The sequence below is a fragment of the Neomonachus schauinslandi genome, chromosome 15, assembly GCF_002201575.2.
Source record: "Neomonachus schauinslandi chromosome 15, ASM220157v2, whole genome shotgun sequence".
NCBI classification, from domain to species: Eukaryota; Metazoa; Chordata; class Mammalia; order Carnivora; family Phocidae; genus Neomonachus; species Neomonachus schauinslandi.
The window spans coordinates 9,953,511-9,973,050 of record NC_058417.1 but is presented as its reverse complement, the minus strand read 5'-3'; the positions used below and the strand labels follow the sequence as shown (position 1 = coordinate 9,973,050).

Sequence of the window (19,540 nt, the reverse complement as noted above, 5' to 3'; positions counted from 1 at the left end):
TTATCCTCTTGACCCGGTTTGGATTTGTTCTCCAGACTTGCTCTGTGGGTATCATCTTGAGACTTCCCTTGACTGGTTTGCTCTGTTAGAACCTCTGCTCTCCCAGGATCATCATTCATCCTCTTTTTCTTTGGTTTACCCCTTTGTTTTCCTGGATCACATCTTCAAATAATTAGAAAGAGTGTTACTGTTTAATTTTTTTTCACTTTCTTATGTTTTAAAATGTATTTTCTACCTCTGTGATTGGTTTATAGTTTGTTTGGGTATAGAATTCTAGTTTGAAAATCATTTTCCCTCAGAATTTTGAAGGCATTTGCTTTGTTGCCTCTGAGAATTCAGTATTGCTATAATGAATGATGATGGCCAGTCTCACGCTCACACCCCTTCCCTGAACTTATAGGCATTCTTGGTATTCTGAAAATTGATAGAAGGTGTATTGTACCTGTGGGTCTTTTTAAATTTGTTTTGCCTGACAGGAGTTCTGAAGACTCATGTTCTTCATCTTTGGGGGATTCTCTCATGTCAGTTCTTTGGGAATTTCCTCCACTCTGTTTCTACTGATCTAAATTTCTGGATCTTTTTTCTTTTTTCTTTTTTTTAAGATTGTATAGAGAGCACGTGTGCATGCAGGGAGAGGGGCAGAAAGAGAATCTCAAGCAGACTCTGAGCTGAGCGCAGAATAAGACTCAGGGCTCGATATCACAACCCTGAGATCATGACCTGAGCTGAAATCAAGAGTCAGATGCTTAACCAACTGAGCCATCCAGGCGCTCCTATTTCTGGATCTTCTGTTAATTGATTGATCTTTTGGATTGGCCCTGAGTGTTTATCTTTTCTATTTCCATCTTGTTTTCATTTTTTTCCCTACATATTGGGAGAGTTCCTTGATTTTGCATTCCATTCCTTCTGTTGAATCTTTTAATTTAAAAAAAAAGTATTTAAAAAATTTGAGAGCTTTTTCTTGTGCTGTCTTTTTCTTTCTTCCAAGTATCATGGCCTTGTTTTAATGGGTGTATATCACCTTGAATCTCAAGTTCTGTCAGTGAGGCCTTCCTTGAGAACCCTCTGTAAATGAGCCTTCTTCCTCATCAGCCCCCTCCTTGCCAGGGCTCTCTGCACTCCAGGCCTTTTGCACATTCTGTTCACTCTTTCTTAGTCTACCCTTATGCCTTTGATCTAAACTAGAGGTAACTTTTGTTATAATTCGATTATGCTTATCAAGTAAGTAGTTTGATATTCAGATCTGTTGCTCAGATGGTAGGTCCATGTAAGAGAGTTAATTAGGGAGTCATCAGTATATAGGTGGTATTTTAAGATCATGAGATGGAGTAGAATCACCAGGAAAATAATTTGTAATAAGAGAAGAAAAAAGGCCCAGGACCTAGGTCTGAAGCTTCTGACCAGTAGAAGTAGAAAGAGAAGGAGGAGCCAGCAAAGGAGAGAGACAGATAGAGGACCGCTGCTGAGCTAAGAGAAAAACTAGGAGAGTGGGACATCAGAAGCATGCTTCAGAAAGGAAGGAATTGTACCAGCTCTGCTGAGAGGATTGATGATGTCTGTTGTGTTGGCCCACATGGAGGTCATCAGTGGCCTCAGCAGACAGGGTTTTGGTTGAGTAATGGCAGTGGGTAGAGGAGTAAATGACAGGGGAAGGGAAGCTAATCAGATATTAGCTGGAGGATGATGTGGACTCCAGATTTCTTTCTTTAAAAGATCTTATTTTTAAACAATCTGTGCAGCCAACGTGGGGTTCGAACTCACAACCGCAGGATCAAGAGTCACATGCTCTACCAACTGAGCCAGTCAGGTGCCCCCCGATTTTTTTTTTAATTGAAGAGAGTTAATCTTGTTTAAATGCCCACCAGAAGGATCCAGTGGAAAGGAAATGCTATTTCAATAAGCCATAGGTATATTGGAGACATTGAATGGGTTAAATAGGTATGTTGGAGGGGAGAAAAAAAACCCGAAGTGAAAAGGTTGGATATGTTGATTCGGATACTATTATGCCTGACCTTGAAAGCCCAGGGAAGAAGTTTAACACTGATGCAGCAGGCAGGAATGCTTACAGATTCTGGAACAGAACAGCGAGCAAGTTGTTTAAGGGCTTTTGGTCCATTATGTCTCCAAGCTGGGAGAGACTGGCATCCGGAGGACCTGTGAGCACAGTTCAGAAATTTAGACGGAACATTCTTAAAGACCTGGACTGGATCCATACCAAAAGGAAAACAAAGGAAAAATATGGAAACATTTCCAGAACCAGTTAGCAGGTTTTAGGGACTGACTGGTTGGTTACCAGAAAAGAAAGGGGGGGAGGACATTTTAAATAAGTTTTTCTTTTAAAGATTTTGTTTATTTGAGAGAGAGTGAGCGCGAGAGAGAGCACAAGCAGGGGGAGGGGCAGAGTGAGAGGGAGAAGGCTCCCCACTGAGCAGGAAGCTCAACGATCCCAGGACCCCGAGATCATGACCTGAGCCAAAGGCAGCCACTTAACGGACTGAGCCACCCAGGCGCCCCTCATTTGGCATTTTAAAATGTAACATATCAAACATGGTTTGTAAAATCATATTAGTCTTCCCAATTATGAGGTGGAGCTTGCTTTTATTTTAACTTCATGCAATTAGACAGCTAGCCTCAGTAGGAATAAGTTATGGTCTGGTGTGAGAATGGGGAAAAGACCCAAGAAGTAAGAGTAGCAGCCGAGCCGTCCCTGTTCTATGAGCCCCAGGCTTCTGGCCACCTCTGTGTCCCCCTTGCCATGGTATATGTGTCAGATGGTGTGCCCTGTTTCAGGGTTCCAGGATGTATTGCTCAACAGTGAGGCTTCTTCACTCACAGTACTTGAGGTGGATTCTGAGTAGTAGAACCTTCTGACTGATTACATTCTGAGCGATAGGACTTGCTGGCCATGCCCATGACGTGGACGCCTGTGCTGCAGATCCGCATGGATGGGGGGTGAGCCGCCGTGCACCAATCTTAGTCTGGTCTGACAGTGAATTTTTGCAACCCTCTACACTTAACCTCTGGTAATTACAGTTTTGGAAATGATGTGTACAAAGCTGGGAAGAACCTTTTAAAAAAAGCTTAGGAAAATACTAAGACTAGTGACTTCCTTTGGTGCCAATGAGGTGTCAGAACGGATTAAAAAAAAAGAACAGATGTTGTAACAAATACGACTGGATTGTGTGTCTCATAATACACAGCTGGATGTATTTCACAAATGTATTTGGATATTAAAAAAAATTCCTCGTAGTTTAGGTAAGGTGCAAGTAGTAACACCTATGTGGGGAATAAACTGAGATTTGGCAGCAGAAGGGAGGAGTTCCCCTTGGGCTGGAGGTGATGACAGAGTTGATCTGCTGTTCCGTTTGAGCCCTGCGCATCTTCAGAACTGATGAATAGTTGAAAGGAGCCTTAGTTTCAGGGCTATAAAAGGAATGGCCAGTGGGTCTGTGACGATCAGTGCTGGACCCTCCCGGCTGCCTGTTCTGACAAAGGTTACAGCAAAACTTGAGTTCATCTTCCGTTTTCCTTAGGGGCCCTCGCCAGGATTACTTCATTCTAGAGAACCAGAGTTACTAAAACGTTTTATTGCTGAGTGATTGCTATCTTCATTTTGCAAGAATAATTAAATAAATCTTTTCTTCACCGAGTATTTTCTCCATTAAGAAGGATGCAAGTCAGACACCTAAAAGTACTAAGTGCGTATCATAGTACTCTTAGCTTTCCAGTAACTTAGTTTGAAAGTTACTTTAAAAACCATAGTTTTTCTGTATATTAGTATGATAGCTTAGCTTTTACTTCTTTTATCTTTTTAAAATATTTTATTTATTTATTTGAAAGAGAGCGCATGAGCGGGGTTGGGGAGGCAGAGGGAGAGGGAGAAGCAGACTCCCTGCTGAGCGCAGAGCCCAACGACACGGGCGGGGCTCGATCCCAGGACCCCGAGATTATGACCTGAGCTGAAATCAAGTTGGCCGCCTACCCAACTGAGCCACCCACGCGCCCCCAGCTTAGCCTTTATTATCAAAGTTTTAAAAAGCACTTGACTGTTAGACACAGCAGTGAATGCCATTGGCCTTCACATCATCACCTCTGATTTCAGGATGCTCAGATCTGCAGGTGCTCCTTAGTAGCGGTCCTAGCAGTGGGCTTAGGGCTCCTGTGCCACGTTGGGCTCTGCTTCTGTCCTGTGGACAGGGGCTGCTGCCAGTCTGTGGGGGCATCCCCCCACCACCTCCTACCTTGTGGAGCCCCAGGGATTGCGGACTCGTTCTAGGGTCCTTTGTTATGAGGACCTTCATCCCAACGTGCAGAGTTAGATAAATCATAGCAGTCGGCCTTGATTCATCAAAGGGTCTTTGAGTTTGTAGAGTAGGTCCAAAATTTTCATTTACCCTTTAACCTCTGAGGTGGGTTTCATTTCTAGAGCATATAGGAGGTCAGTGTCTGGGTTTTCACCCCCAGAATTTATTTTAATATTGTAATGTAGTATAGACCAAAATAGAGAACAGTTCTTTACCTTACATTTCCTATTATAAATACTCTAAATTCTGTGTCATTTCCATACTGTGTAAATCCCTTTAACGTTTAAAACTATGCCATAGATACATGTAATATGTCCTCACTCCATTTATTCTTGTCTCTCTGAATACAAAAAAGCACACCATTTCCACCTATGATAAAAGCAATGTGTCACTGGATTAGATTAGTCTTAACTTGGTATTATTTGTGTCTTATGATTTCTTAGTCAAATTCGTGCTCATTCACAAGATGTTGGTGAATTTTTAAAAAAAAATGTTTAAGAAATTCAGAATGAACTTGCATTTTGTCAAAAAGCTGTTCAATTGCCAAGGTTATGGTTCAAATGCATTAAGCTGCAAGTTACAGAAAACCCAATTTAAGGTGACTGGGATAAAGAGTATTTATTGGTTTATGTCATTGGAAGGCCAGCTTTAGGCTAAGCTCCAGGGTTGATTGATTGGGTATCTCCACAGTGCTACTAAAAATTTGGTTTTCTTCTTTCTATACTCTGCATTCTCACCTTCCTCTTGTGATTGCAGCCATTCCCAGACTTATATGATCCCTTACTCATGTGCAGTAGTGTTTTAGGAGCTCACCCAGAAACCCTCTCCTGCTGTTCTATTGACTTTGGTTGAGGGGTGTGCCCATGCCTTGAACCAGCAACTGTGGCTTATGAGGAGGAGCTCAGGCTTGGAGTCCAGCTTCCCCCAAAGTATAGGGCTGTGGGAGGAGGCACAGAAACTCCAATCAGACCCAAATACTTACGCAGAGTGGCGGGGGGGGGGCAATATGAGTAAAGGGCACAGTCACCCTCTTCACTATCCCATGTGAGTTGAAGTCACTTGGGTTTCATTTATAAAAGCGCTTGCCTTGTTTCATTGGTTTCTGTTCCTTCTGTCCTTAGGGGCTGTGACGACAACCAAACGGACGGGCATTCCAGCTCCTCGAGAACTTTCAGTAACTGTCTCAAGAGAGAGAACTGTGCCACGCGGTCCTTCCAACCCCAGGAAGTCGGTGTCCAGTCCAACTTCTTCCAGCACACCCACCCCTACTAAGCACCTGAGGACCACTTCCACGAGACCCAGACAAGAGCATGAAGGTGGGGAAAAGGCCGTGCTCGAGTCCCAAGTTCGGGAACTTCTGGCAGAAGCCAAAGCGAAAGATAGTGAAATTAACAGGCTTCGAAGTGAACTGAAGAAATGCAAGGAGAAAAGGACTCCAAGCATCGAAGGAGCTGAGGCTTCAGATTCCAATCTAGACGGAACGTCCGCCTCGCCCAGTGACTCAGAACCTTTGATAAGAGCTCTTGAGGAGAAGAACAAGAATTTTCAGAAAGAGCTTGCAGATCTCGAGGAGGAAAACCGGGCCTTGAGGGAGAAACTGACTTACCTGGAGCACTCCCCCAATTCAGAGGGAGGCGTGAGTCACACTGGTGAGAGCAGCTGCCCAACATCCATAACTCAGGAGTCAAGCTTCGGGAGCCCGACTGGAAATCAGTTGTCAGGTGAAATCGAGGAGTACAGGAACAACATACACGAAAATGCATTACGGACGTCGGGCTCTTCAAGCAGCGACGTTACCAAAGCTTCTCTGTCCCCGGATGCCTCTGATTTCGAGCACATCACCGCAGACACCCCCTCCCGGCCCCTGTCTTCTACCAGCAACCCCTTTAAGAGCTCCAAGTGTTCGACCACCGGCAGTTCCCCTAACAACGTGAGCGAACTTTCCTTGGCTTCCCTCACGGAGAAGATACAGAAGATGGAGGAAAACCACCACAGCACTGCAGAGGAGCTGCAGGCCACTTTGCAAGAATTGTCAGACCAGCAGCAAATGGTGCAGGAACTGACAGCCGAAAATGAGAAACTCGTGGACGAGAAGACGATTTTAGAAACGTCCTTCCATCAGCATCGGGAGAGGGCCGAGCAGCTCAGTCAGGAAAACGAGAAACTCCTAAATCTCTTACAAGAGCGAGTGAAGAATGAGGAGCCCAACACGCAAGAAGGAAAGATCCTTGAGCTGGAGCAGAAGTGCGCAGAAATTCTTGACCAGGGCCGCTTTGAAAGAGAGAAGTTGCTCAACATTGAGCAGCAGCTGACCTGTAGCTTACGGAAGGTTGAGGAAGAAAACCAAGGCGCTTTAGAGATGATTAAACACCTGAAGGAAGAAAACGAAAAACTGAATGGGTTTCTGGACCTGGAACGGCGTAATAACGGTGTGATGGCCCAAAGTCTGGAAGAGTGTAAAGCCACGCTAGAAGGGCTGCAGATGGAACATGGGTCGATGAAGGCTCGTTTGGAGAATGAGAAGCAGAAAGCTACGGAGACCAGCCCCATGGGGCACACGGCGGAGGGTCGTGAGGTTCAAGAAATGTTGAGAGTCGCTCGAGCTGAGAAAGATCAGCTGGAACTGTCTTGCACCGAGCTCAGGCAAGAATTAGTGAAGGCCCATGGTGAAATTAAACATGTTTCGAGCCTCCTGGCCAAGGTAAGGAGGTACCTCTGTGCCCGTGTTTCCTCATCCTTCTCAGCCTTCCCCTCTTTGACCTTTAGATTCACAGAGCGCAGAGATTCCTTAGCTCAGCCAATTTCATTCACGAATCCAGCATTCCATCTTCAAGATCTGTTGCATTCCAGACAGATCGGGGATACAAAAATGAAACACCCCAATTTATGACTATAGGCAGTTCAAAGTGTAGCAGGGATATAGTGAATCAAATGAGTGAATACGATGCAGGGAGAAAGAGTATCATAGAGGACAGCTCAGAGTCCAGTGCCAAGGAGGAGCACCTAAAATTATAGGGGACAAAGGAAGGTAGTGCAGGAGGGCTTGTTGGAAGAGGTAGCAAATACGCTGAGTCTTCCTGGCTCAGAATGAGAGTTAGCCAGATCAGTTAGCATGCTTTGGGCTGCTAACTGCTAACAGAGAATTAAAATCATCCCTAATTTCCCTACCAAGTAATAATATAACCGCTATTTTGGTGTTTTCTTTCAGATTTATGTGTGTGTGTGTGTCCCACAAGTTAAAAAAAATTTTTAGAGGTGCCTGGGTGGCTCAGTCGGTTGGGAGTTTGACTCTTGGTTTCAGCTTAGGTCATGGTCTCAGGTTCGTGGGACTGAGCCCCACATAAGGCTCCCCATTCAGCGGAGAGTCTGCTGGGGATTCTCTCTCTCTCTTCTTCTGTTACTCCCTCCGCATGTGCACACGTGCTCTCTCTCTCAAATATAAATAAGTGAATCTTCAAAAAAAAATTTTAGGCTTCTCTTGTACATACTCTTTTTTAATTTAATATTTTCTGAGAACATTCTTCTCATTTACTCTTTGAAACATGATTTTACGGTGCCTGGGTGGCTCAGTCGTTAAGCGTCTGCCTTCGGCTCAGGTCATGATCCCAAGGTCCTGGGATCGAGCCCCGCGTTGGGCTCCCTGCTCCGCGGGAAGCCTGCTTCTCCCTCTCCCACTCCCCCTGCTTGTGTCCCCTCTCTTGCTGTGTCTCTCTCTGTCAAATAAATAAATAAAATCATTAAAAAAAAAAAAAGAAAAAAGAAACATGATTTTAGGGCCAGACAGTATTCTCTTATATAAATATTTTTTTTTTTTTAAAGATTTTATTTATTTGACAGAGAGAGACACAGCGAGAGAGGGAGCACAAGCAGGGGGAGTGGGAGAGGGAGGAGCAGGCTTCCCCACGGAGCAGGGAGCCCGATGCGGGGCTCGATCCCAGGACCCTGGGATCATGACCTGAGCCGAAGGCAGACGCTTAACGACTGAGCCACCCAGGCGCCCTATATAAATATTTCATATGTACTGGTCGCCTGTTTGTTAAACATTTATATTCTTTTCCAGTCTTTTGAGATTGTAAAGACATTTTTGTATATCTCTCTGATCATTTCCTTAGGAAAAATTGCTAAACATTGGCTTATGGTGTCAGGAGATGACTATTTTAAAGGCACTCGATACCTTCAGCCAGTTTGCCCCCCAGAAATACCATCCTGGTTTGTTCCCACCAGCAGATCCGTGAGAGTGTCTGTTTCCCTGAACCCCTGCCAGGGCTTGGTATCGAGTCGCTGGGTCATTCACATCTGGGCTTCGTTGCCTCTTTTCTCCTCCCCTTCTTCACTGGGAAAGATCTTCCCCAACCCACCGTGAAATTAAATGGTCACAATTTCATTTTTAAAAATAATTCTTTAATGAGTCTGGAACTTGGTCACATGATGAAGATTGCTGGTAATTCTATGATATTCTGCTGGCTCACAGCGGTGCCAGGAAGGTATGGACAGGTGGCTTCCTGTCTCCCGTTCCCTCCAGGCTCTGGGGCTGTGATGTTAGGGCTTCCCGGGTGACAGAGATTGAAGCCACTCCCTACCTTGGTTGTCACTGTTTTAAGAGACAAGTTGTGCCATGAGCTCACAGGGGGATTTTTCTCTATGGCTTCATCTGCCTTCAGATTAGTCTGTTGCAACTTGATTGTGGCATTGGGCTGTCTGATGATCTGGTAGGTAGCGTCAGGAGTTTTTTTAATCACTGTCGGTGTTCTAAACTTAGAGCGTCTTACTGAAAGTATGGAAGCAGTCCTGTTAGAAGGTACTAGCCAGGTGCCCATTTTGAAGTTTAAGGTGGTAATTGTAGCTTTACATTAAGTTTTATTGTCTGTGGGATGGGCTCCCCTCCATCACTGTTGCAAAAAGCTTGACCTCCCAGGTGACCTTCTTGAAGTCCCCCAGCTCAGTCCCTCATCTATCTCTTTGCATTTCGATTGACATTACATTGAATGTATGTGTCACCAAGAAGTCATTTAGTGTCTCAAGACAGTAGCTTTACTTTTTTTGATCATGAAATTATGTATTCATTACAGAAGGTTTAGAAACTACGGAAACCTATAAAGAAGAAAATTAGTATTACCTTTAACCCCACCACTTGGAGAAAAATGGAGCTAGCATTTTCCTGTATGTCTTTTCAGATGTTTCCCCAGTGTATGCACGTTCAGGCATGCATACAAACTTGTATTAACATAATTAAAATATCTAATCTTCTTATTCGGAAGGACAGAATATGTCACTCCACGTTCCCTGAATAAAGACCCGGCTGGATTAGTTTATCAATTCTGCTGTTAATCTATTTGATTAATTTGTTTCTACTTTCATCTTTATTAATCCTTTCATTCTGCTTTTATACATTTCCTTGGTTTTTTCTTAGTATTTTGAGTAAAATTCTCTGTTTAAGTCTGTCATTTCTTGGTGGATAATGAAAGCATTTAAAGGTATGAATTTGCCCTTTATTATAGCTTTAGCTACATGAAGACAATAAAATTTAGAATTTTCTGGGACATACTAAGTCTTATTTGGAGAAAAAGAAAAAAGGTTTGCATTCTCTGTGGAGTACAAGGTACAGCATATATGTTTTAGATCAAGCTGTTACATTATTCATATATTCCATATTTTTATATTACTTGCTGATTAGAATGGTCAAACATTTGTCAGTAGGATGAAAGAGCTCTAGCTGGTATTCTGAGGTAAGAGTGTGTGAAGCACCATGTCACATAGGAGTTTCTTTTATATGTATTGAGATCTTAGGTCTGTAATTTTGTGCTTTTTTTTTTTTTTAAGATTTTATTTCTTTATCTAAGAGAGCATGAACCAGGTGGACGGGCAGAAGGAGAGGGAGAAGCAGATTCCCCACTGAGCTGGGAGCTTGACTCTGGCTGATCCCAAGACCCGAGGATCATGACCTGAGCCGAAGGCAGAACCCTAACCGACTGAGCCACCCAGGCGCCCCTAAGTTTGCCCTGTCTGACGTGTACAGGGCCACCGATCTATAATTGCAGTGGAGTTGTAAACTGTGCTAACCTTCCTGTCCTTTTCTGTTACCTTCGAAAAGGTAAAAACTCAGACTTTCTAGGCTGCCTGGAAACTTACTATAGAAACCCCAATGCAGGATATCAACTAATCCACCAGCAACCATGAATTCAAGTTATAAGATGTAAGGGACTCATGCCCCAAAGAAACAGGAACACTTTCAGCACAAAACCATCATGAAGGATGGGAAGGTGGTGGTTTGGTAGGTGGAAAGCTTGGGTCCTCCTGACTTAGCTAATGGTTCAGTCTGTGACCTTGGGCAGCTCCCTCTCTGCTGCACAGTGCTGAATAGAGGTGTGGTGGTGCAGGGACCTTGGCCTTGTTTAACAGGAGTGCCTTCAACATTTCATCAAGGATGTCTGTTGTAAACACTTGTTGTGTACCTTTTATTGAGTAATACAAGTATTTTGCTTGCCTTTTTTTTTTAAAAGGTTGGAGATTGAATTTTTCTACATCTACTGTAGATCTTACACATCTGCCATGATCTTAGAGTAGTTTTTATGTGATCACGGTGGTTTCTCTACTTGTTAATGAGATAAATTACAATAATAGATTTTCTAAGGTAGTCTAGTGTTAAATCATCTCTGCATTCCTGGGGTAAATCCTAATTCTTCGGTTCTCAATCGCCTCGCCAGACATTTTTGCATAGAACTTTCATGTTTAACTGCCTTAAGCAGATGTCAAGGTGAGTGTCCTGTTCATCACCGAGCAGTTTTCTTGGTGATAAACAACTTCTACCCGAACTCTTCATTCATCCACTCTAATTCTTGGCAAAATATGAATATTATGAGAAATAACAAAATCACATATTTACAGAGAGGAAAAGCAGTACCAAACCATCCTATGATCTGATAGATGTAGTAAGTCCATAGAAATTTCCAGTTTGGCTAAATTACATAAATGAGTCAGATACTGTGAGAAGAGCCTCTGAAAAGCCTTAAAAATTTACTTCTTTGGGTGGGGGAGGGGCACAAGATGGATCTTTTCCCCACAGTAAATGGAAAATTGGTAGGACATTTACAATCATTGTGATTATTTTGGAGGCTTTTTATTCCTCTCCTTTCTTTGTCTTCAGTTAGTATCTCCATTCTTGTCAGCTTCTCTGATCTCCAACACAAATTTTGCTGGCAGCTTCCTGTATGATTATAGAACATGCCTCCGTACGACTTTGAGGAAGGGTCTCCTTTCCGGAGTCCTGATTGCTCAGCCTCCTGTCAGCCTCTCATACGGCTGCCCCAGCCAGCGGCAAGGAGCGTGTCGTTGCATGAGATTCTTGGTTTTCTGGACAATAATGCAATCCAGGTTTATGTTCTTCTGACATTCAAATTTTCAGTTGTTTCGGGATCTTGATTTCAAGTTAGAATGTTTTTACAAGGCTTGAAACACAGAAGTTTTAAAAGAAAATACTGATTTTTTTTCCCCCAAGGTCAAAAGCTGTAGGTAGTATCCTTTTAGAGATTTAGTTCTCACTATAGAAACTCAGGTGTCTCTTCCAGAAGAGAAAGGAGATTATAAAGAAACACTTGCTGTGAGTGGTCAAGGAAAACTAGGGGTACAGTAATCCCTGCGTGACCAGTATTGGTCACCAGGCCTAACTAATTAGGGGGGGCCACTGGTCGCAAGTGGCAAAACCAGAATTTGAGAGAAAGATGTGACAAGGATGGGCCCTGAGCTCTGTCAGGTCATCGTCCCTACGGCAGATCGGCTAGGATCACTCGTATGAAAGCCGCCTGCCCATCCCTGGCGTCTTGGAGGAGCTCAGAAGTATTGGTGAATCTGTGTGGTGGAGTTCAGGAGAACATAGGGATCACTTCCCCTTCGTGCATCATGCACTGGGTACTCTTGGGAGAGTCGGTTATGGTTGAATTGTTCAGGCTGAAGACACGGACATTTCAGTGGTCTTCAGCTCAGACTGTTTCCCTATTCTCTCCAGTACCTTTGGCTGACAACAGTTTATCAGTTCTCTGGGCAGAGCAGAGTCCTGTGACTTCATGCTGAGAAGAAGGCAATAAGAAACTTGTGTGGGGGCACCTGGGTGGCTCTGTTGGTTAAGCATCTGACTCTTGGTTTCGGCTCAGGTTATGATCTAAGGCTCCGAGCTGGGCGTGGAGCCTGCTTAAGATTCTCTCCCTCATCCTCTGCCCCTCCTCTCCCACCCCCGCCTTGCACGTGCGTTCTCTCTCTCTCAAAAAAAAAAAAAAAAACAAGGAAAGGAAAGGAAAAGAAATTTGTGTGACAGAGCCTGTTTTCCAGTCCTCCCAAGGAAGTCAAGTGGAGACACTTGTCCAGGCAGGTTGGGGAAAGACCTGCAGGCTCTGCACCGGGAAGCCTTCACGGGGGGCCATTGCTCAGGGACTGTGCCTCAGGCCCCGGCCTGGTAGTGCAGAGTTTGAAGCCTGCTGTGCACCAGGAGCTGGAGCTTAGGAAGTGGCCTCTGTAGAGCCAGAATGCCCTTTTGTCCTTTATTAGGTCAGACATGACAATCATGTGGCCCAGGACACACAGCAGTCACATGTCGCGTGACTGCCGGCTCCCTCGGCTCCCCAACCTCCTCCCCCTCTCCCCCCTGCCCTGTAGGGCTCTGCTCTTGCAACCTTGTGCAGGGGGGTGGGAGCTGAACCTGAGGGTTTGGCCAGGAGACATCCGATGTTTGAGTAAGGGTGGTCTTGCCAATAGGACCAGACCCACTGGATCTGTGCTCCTACCCCCTGTGCCTCCATGTAACTCAGAGGAGGGGGCGCTGCTTCTCCCGTGGACCCAAGTGTGGGCTCTCCCTTCTGGAATTCCTGGGCTGATTCCCCCTTCCCTTCGGAGGGGCCCATTTTTCCCTTTAGACATGTTCATATCTTTCCTGACGTTACGCCTGAACACCATTCTTCCCTTCACTTGACCTTAGGACTTGTCTGCGAAGCCCCAGCATTTGTCTCTCCTGGGTGAGCGCTCGGGAAGCCCCTCTGTGAGCACTCATCTGGAAAATCTAGAAAGTTCCAAAGTGAAATGCAGATTTTTACCCTCTTCTTTGAGTGTTTATTATAGCCATTTTTCTTTTTCTTTCTTTCTTTTTTTTTTTTTTAAGATTTTATTTATTTATTTGAGAGAGAGAGAGAGAGTGAGCACGAGAGGGGGGAGTGGGAGAGGGAGAAGCAGACTCCCCGCCGAGCAGGGAGCCCGATGCGGGACTCGATCCCGGGACTCCAGGATCATGACCTGAGCCGAAGGCAGTCGCCCAACCAACTGAGCCACCCAGGCGCCCGCCATTTTTCTTTTTCCATGACAAAAGTGTAAACTGAATTAGCACGTTCTCCTCTACCTTGCTTGGCAGGGCAGCATTACAAAAAAAAAAAAAAAAGTTCAAGTTTTGGTCAGCGTGAATGAAATATGGCTCTCCATCAGCAGTATATATTCGGAACAGGGCCAAGAATTAAGCAAAAGGAGTTTTGGAGGAACCAAGTTAGATGTACAAACAAACACAGCAGAAGTAACACATTCTTATTCCTGGTGAAGTTACTAAAGCAATCACTCCAAGTTTATTCACGTTCACATTCTGTACAGCTAACCCTTGCACAGCATGGGTCCTCGTATATGTGGGCTTTTTTTTTTTCTTTTAAAGATTTTATTTATTTATTTGAGACAGAGAGAATGAGAGAGACAGAGAGCACATGAGAGGGGGGAGGGTCAGAGGGAGAGGCAGACTCCCTGCCGAGCAGGGAGCCCGATGCGGGACTCAATCCCGGGACTCCAGGATCATGACCTGAGCCGAAGGCAGTTGCTTAACCAACTGAGCCACCCAGGCGCCCGGCTTTTTTTTTTCCAGCAAGTACAGTACTGTAAATGTATTTTCTCTTCCTTACGATTTTTTTTCTTTTTTTTCTTTTTTTAAAGATTTTATTTATTTATTCATGAGAGACAGAGAGAGAGAGAGAGGCAGAGGCAGAGGGAGAAGCAGGGTCCCTGCGGAGCAGGGAGCCCGATGTGGGACTCGATCCCAGGACGCTGGGATCATGACCTGAGCCGAAGGCAGACGCTTAACCGACTGAGCCACCCAGGCATCCCTCCTTATGATTTTCTAAATAACATTTTCTTTTCTCTCATTTCCTTTATTCTAAGAATACAGTACATAATGCATATCACATACAAAACATATGTCAACCCACTGTTTATGTTATTGATAAGGCTTCCCAGCCAATAGAAGGCTATTAGTGGTTAAGTTTTGGTGGAGTCAAAAGTTCCGGTTTAGTAAAGTCATAAAGTTTTGACTGTGGCGGGGAGGTTGGTGCCCCTAACCGCCCCCTTCCCCTTGTTCACGGATCAGCTGTGTAATTTTAACATTGTGACTTCTTCCATATATTAGATATCCAGGAAATACTTGTTGAATAAATGAGTGAATGTTAGAGACACTTGTAACCGAATTAGGGGAGAGGCTGCTATAGTGCTATGAATATGTTAAAAAATAAAATTATGGGGCGCCTGGGTGGCTCAGTCGGTTAAGCGACTGCCTTCGGCTCAGGTCATGATCCTGGAGTCCCGGGATCGAGTCCCGCATTGGGCTCCTTGCTCAGCGAGGAGTCTGCTTCTCCCTCTGACCCTTCCCACCTCATGCTTTCTCTCTCTCTCAAATAAATAAATAAAATCTTTAAAAAAAAATAAATAAAATAAAATAAAATTATGGTCATATTTTAATAATAACTAATATTTTAGGGCTTTATATGTGCTAGGACTCTTCAACCCTTTAGATCATCTAATCTGATTTAATCGTCATAATTTTATGCTAGAGATACTGCTGTTGTCTAATTTTTTGCATCTGAAGAAGCTGAGGCAGAGAATGGCTCGGCGACTAGCTAAATTGATGAATTGATGAAGGCCAGGGTTCACAGTGGGGTCTGACCCCCAGAACTGTTACTCCTCATCACTGATTTGTGCTGCTTCCTGGTTCCGTGGCAGTGAAGAGACAGAAAAACATCTGAGGCAGACCTGAGGACTCTGACACACTGTAGTCTTAAGGCCAGAGAGTTTTGGTGGGAAGAAAACCACCTTTCAAGTCTCAGCGAATAAGGAGAATTTTACTTGATTAGAACACAATAGAGAAATTCACAGTGAAACCCTGAGTCATCAGGACATGTCCTTTTGTTTGATTTACAACCTGAATCTTGAGGGGAGTAGGAGGTCACCAGGGGAGCTTGCGGGGTGGGGACAGCAGGAATGTGGCCAGAAGAGAACATCTAGTTCTCAGGCCAGAAAGGTTGGCCCAGTCCTGGAAGTGACGTGAGTAGTTTCCAGTGTCTGGAAATAGTGCGGACCCTTGATGATAACCTTTTCCTCAGTTTCAGTGTCTGACAAGCCAGGGGAAAGGTTCTCGCCCCATCTCTTCTCGGAGCCGCCCTCCCTGTCCCTGTGTCCCCCATCCTGGAAGGCTGGAGACTGGGCTGAGCCCTGCAGGGTGGGGGAGTCTCGAGTGGTCTCTGCTGCCATCTGCCTCTGGGACTGGCTCTAACCATCCCTCTCCAGGAAGGACTGGGGCTCCCCGGGGAAATTCATTTGACTCTGTTTGTAATGCAATTCTGCACACCCCATGTCTACAGCAAGTTGATTTTTGAAGATGAGAGGTCTTCCTTGGATGCGTGAGAGGGATTTCTTTTCTGAAAAGGAGACATTGGAAATCACTTTGCTGGTTGTCTGATAGCGTAGCTGTTGAACGAAAAAACTGGCCAGTGGGAAGGCCAGTCCCGTGGACGGCAACCCAGAACTCCAGAGGGTCATGGCAGTACAAGGTGCTGGCCCTAGCTACCTGATAAATTGGACTCTTTTCAAGTGGCTTTACTTCTCCCTCTCTCCATTTGTTAATCTGTAAAATGAATATAACAATAGCTGCCTGTTATTACCCAGGAAGCTCCTGCAGGCAGAAATTATGAAGTTACTTAAGAGTTTCTGTTGTTGTTGTTGTTGTTGTTGGTTTTCATAAGAGAGCTTTCTGGAATATATTGCTAAACTTGAGAGAATGATTCCCAAATTAAGAAGGAAGAATGATGTGTGTGATTTGAAACAGCATACTGACTTACAGGTTCAATGGCCCCAGCCATCCGCAGCACCCATCCCAGGGGCCCCTCCCCACCGCTCTGCTTACCATTTGGTGCTTGTGATCACGACAAGCCAACACGAAGGAAGTAAAGCTGGGTCGGGGCCCTTGGGAGGCCAGCAGCCTCAGCTGCACGTGGAGACCCCCACCTCGGGGTGCTCATCCTTTCTGGTTCCCTGGTTACACCCTCCAGTTTCACTCCTGGCCCACACATTGTGGATATCAGTGTGGCTACATCTCAAAAACACGGTTAAAAACAAGTTTTACAGGGGCGCCTGGGTGGCTCAGTTGGTTAAGCGACTGCCTTCGGCTCATCATGATCCTGGAGTCCCAGGATCGAGTCCCGCATCGGGCTCCCTGCTCAGCAGGGAGTCTGCTTCTCCCTCTGACCCTCCCCCCTCTCATCTCTCTCTCTCTCTATCTCATTCTCTCTCTCAAATAAATAAAATCTTAAAAAAAAAAAGTTTTACAAAAGCATAAGAAGTATAGTATAGTACAGGACAAAAGCATCTTACCATATAATGTAATACAGAGCGACAGTATACTGCAAAAGCATAATTATAGTATAATATGATTTGTATAAAAATTTTAAAACGGGGCGCTTGGCTGACTCAGTCAGTGGAGCATGTGACTCTTGACCTCGGGGTTGTGAGTTCGAGCCCACGTTGGGTGCAGAGATTAAATTACTTAAAAATAAAAATAAAACAAAAGATAAAATAAATTTTTAAACACAGCAATACTGTGTATTATCTCGGGCACATTCATATGCAGTAAAAGTGAAAAACCATTCAAGCAACAACCACACCACTTTTCGGATAATGCGAATTACTCTCTGGGGTGGGAGAGAAGGTTGGGACTTTACTAAATCCTGCTAAAGTAAAAATATTTAGCAAATGTGGCAAAATTTCATCACTGTGAAGTCCGTTTGGGCACATGGTTATTATCTTGTCACTCTGGGTGCTCTTCTGTGTATTTAAAATGTTTAATGATTCAGAATTGAAAAGGTGAAATGAGTGCTTGTCCTGTGCCGCTTCTCTGTGTCTGGTGCATGCCCATGTTTCAGTTCTGTGCCTTCAGCTGGTGTTCTCCGTCACATGAATGTCGCATTTCTCTAAAGAAACACTGTACCCGCTAGTACCTTACTGCTAAAGACATTTGGCGTTGGCAGGGGATCGGTCGGGTCTCGGGGGCATTGCTCCTGGATTCCCCAGCAGAGGGCGCTGCTCCATAGCAGACGTGAGGAGGGGAGCCTCGCCCGCATCCGGGCCAGCGCTCCGGGTGCAGTACCAGAGCCTCCCAGGGAAGCGCTCTTGCACCCAGTCACAGGACCGCAGGGCACCTAACTACCTGCAGCTTCCTTCATGCCTGTAGGGAGGGACACAGGCTCCACCATATTTGGCCGTTTGCAGACAGTCACATTTCTCTGTATATTTATAGCCTTGGCTATTTCCGAGGCTAAGAATACAGAAATGATACCAGGGTATAGCACATGCCAAGAGCTTCCTCCGCCATTGCATGGATGAGCCTGATGCTGATAGGTGAGGAACTCTCTCCTGGTAAACTGACCAGGCAACCTTCCTTTCATTTTAGGTGGAAAAGGATTATTCTTACTTGAAGGAGATATGTGATCATCAAGCAGAACAACTGAGCCGAACCAGCCTGAAACTGCAAGAGAAAGCGTCAGAGAGTGATGCGGAGATTAAAGACATGAAGGAAACCATATTTGAATTGGAAGATCAGGTGGAACAGCATCGGGCTGTCAAGTTACATAACAACCAGCTCATTAGTGAGCTAGAGAGTAAGTGAACTCGAGCCCTGGTCAGACGTGGATCAGGAGTGAGCACGATGTGAACCGAATGCCTGGGAGGGTCTGTGAGAATGGTTGTGAAAAGTCTTCCTTCCTCTTATTCGGCAGTCTTGTAGGAACAATGGCAGTCAAGAAAGGCAGAATGATTAACCTCTTTAACTGGAAAAGTGGGTGGTGTGGAAGGAAAGATTGTTGAACATGAGTCAGCAGCACGGGGTGATTGTGAAAAAGAGCAAACACATTTTGGAGTGTTAGGTCTACTGTGCATGAGCCACACCACTGCCCACGCTCACTGGGTATTGACAGAGCATTGTCTTTTGGATCTGACAGGTAGGAAGACGGGTGACAGATGGTCAGGTGGATTTGAACAATGGGCTAGGGAGAAAACAGTTCTAGCATGTGTCCCACTAAGCCAGGATATCAAGTAACTTCTAGAGATCGGCCACTTCATCACCAAAGAGGCTCCAATATTTGGCTTCTTTATGAACTCATTGTTTGCTTTGAATAGGGAAAGACGTTAAAAGGGATTAGTTAAACATTGCCTGCTTTGTCCAAATAAGCTTTATCAAATTATCACATCTAATGTGTTTTGCTTTTGTCACAAAGGAATTAATGCACAGAGCTTTCCGTGACACTCACCATTGCTAAAAATAGCGTAGTTGGTTGCCTGAAAAGTTCCCCGACTTGTTCGCCCATCCTCATTATTTGCGGAAGCCATATCTGGGAATTCACCTGCTTGCCAGAATTTATTTGTAACCCCAAAATCAACACGGCACTTCTCACATCATTTGCAGACATGCACAGAGAGCACAGCAAAAAATTTTAGTCTCCCCAAGTGCATTCCCAGCTCAGCTCGAACAAGGTGACCCTTTGCCTTCTTCTTATTTCAGCTCTCATACTGCAAACAAGTATCTTTCTCGTGGTTATTTGGTGCCATGATTTTATATTTTTGTGCTTTTTTTTTTTTTTTTTTGGCTATTTCACTGTATAGAGTGGCCCCTAAATGAAGTCCTGAAATGCCATCTGAGGTCCCTACGGCTGGAAAGCCGGGATGTGCCTAATGGAGAAAATAAGTGTTAGATGAGCTTTGTTCAAGCACGAGTTTTAGTGCTGTTGGCTGTGAGTTCAATGTTAACGAAAACTTGCAGAGAAAGGAAGATAGAAATTCACCACTGTGGAAAATGCTGAAGTAAAATCTGTGGCATGTGACGAAGATGTGCAGCTATATTTGCGGATTCACAAGATGATGTCTGGCTAAAAAAAAAAAATAGCGGACTACATTATTGT

The 19,540-nt window shown here is 44.7% G+C and overlaps 1 protein-coding gene across 3 annotated transcripts in view; it reads left to right on the top strand.

Moving 5' to 3' along the window:
• The window catches only part of SPECC1 (sperm antigen with calponin homology and coiled-coil domains 1), a 189,112-nt gene that overhangs the window by 81,222 nt on the left and 88,350 nt on the right, over window positions 1-19,540 (top strand). For all 3 annotated transcript variants that reach the window (XM_021694717.2, XM_021694719.1, XM_021694720.1), the window contains 2 exons: window positions 5,426-7,005; window positions 18,037-18,244. In XM_021694717.2, the coding sequence (XP_021550392.1) occupies window positions 5,426-7,005; window positions 18,037-18,244 (1,788 nt within the window). The remainder of the gene's footprint in view (window positions 1-5,425; window positions 7,006-18,036; window positions 18,245-19,540) is intronic.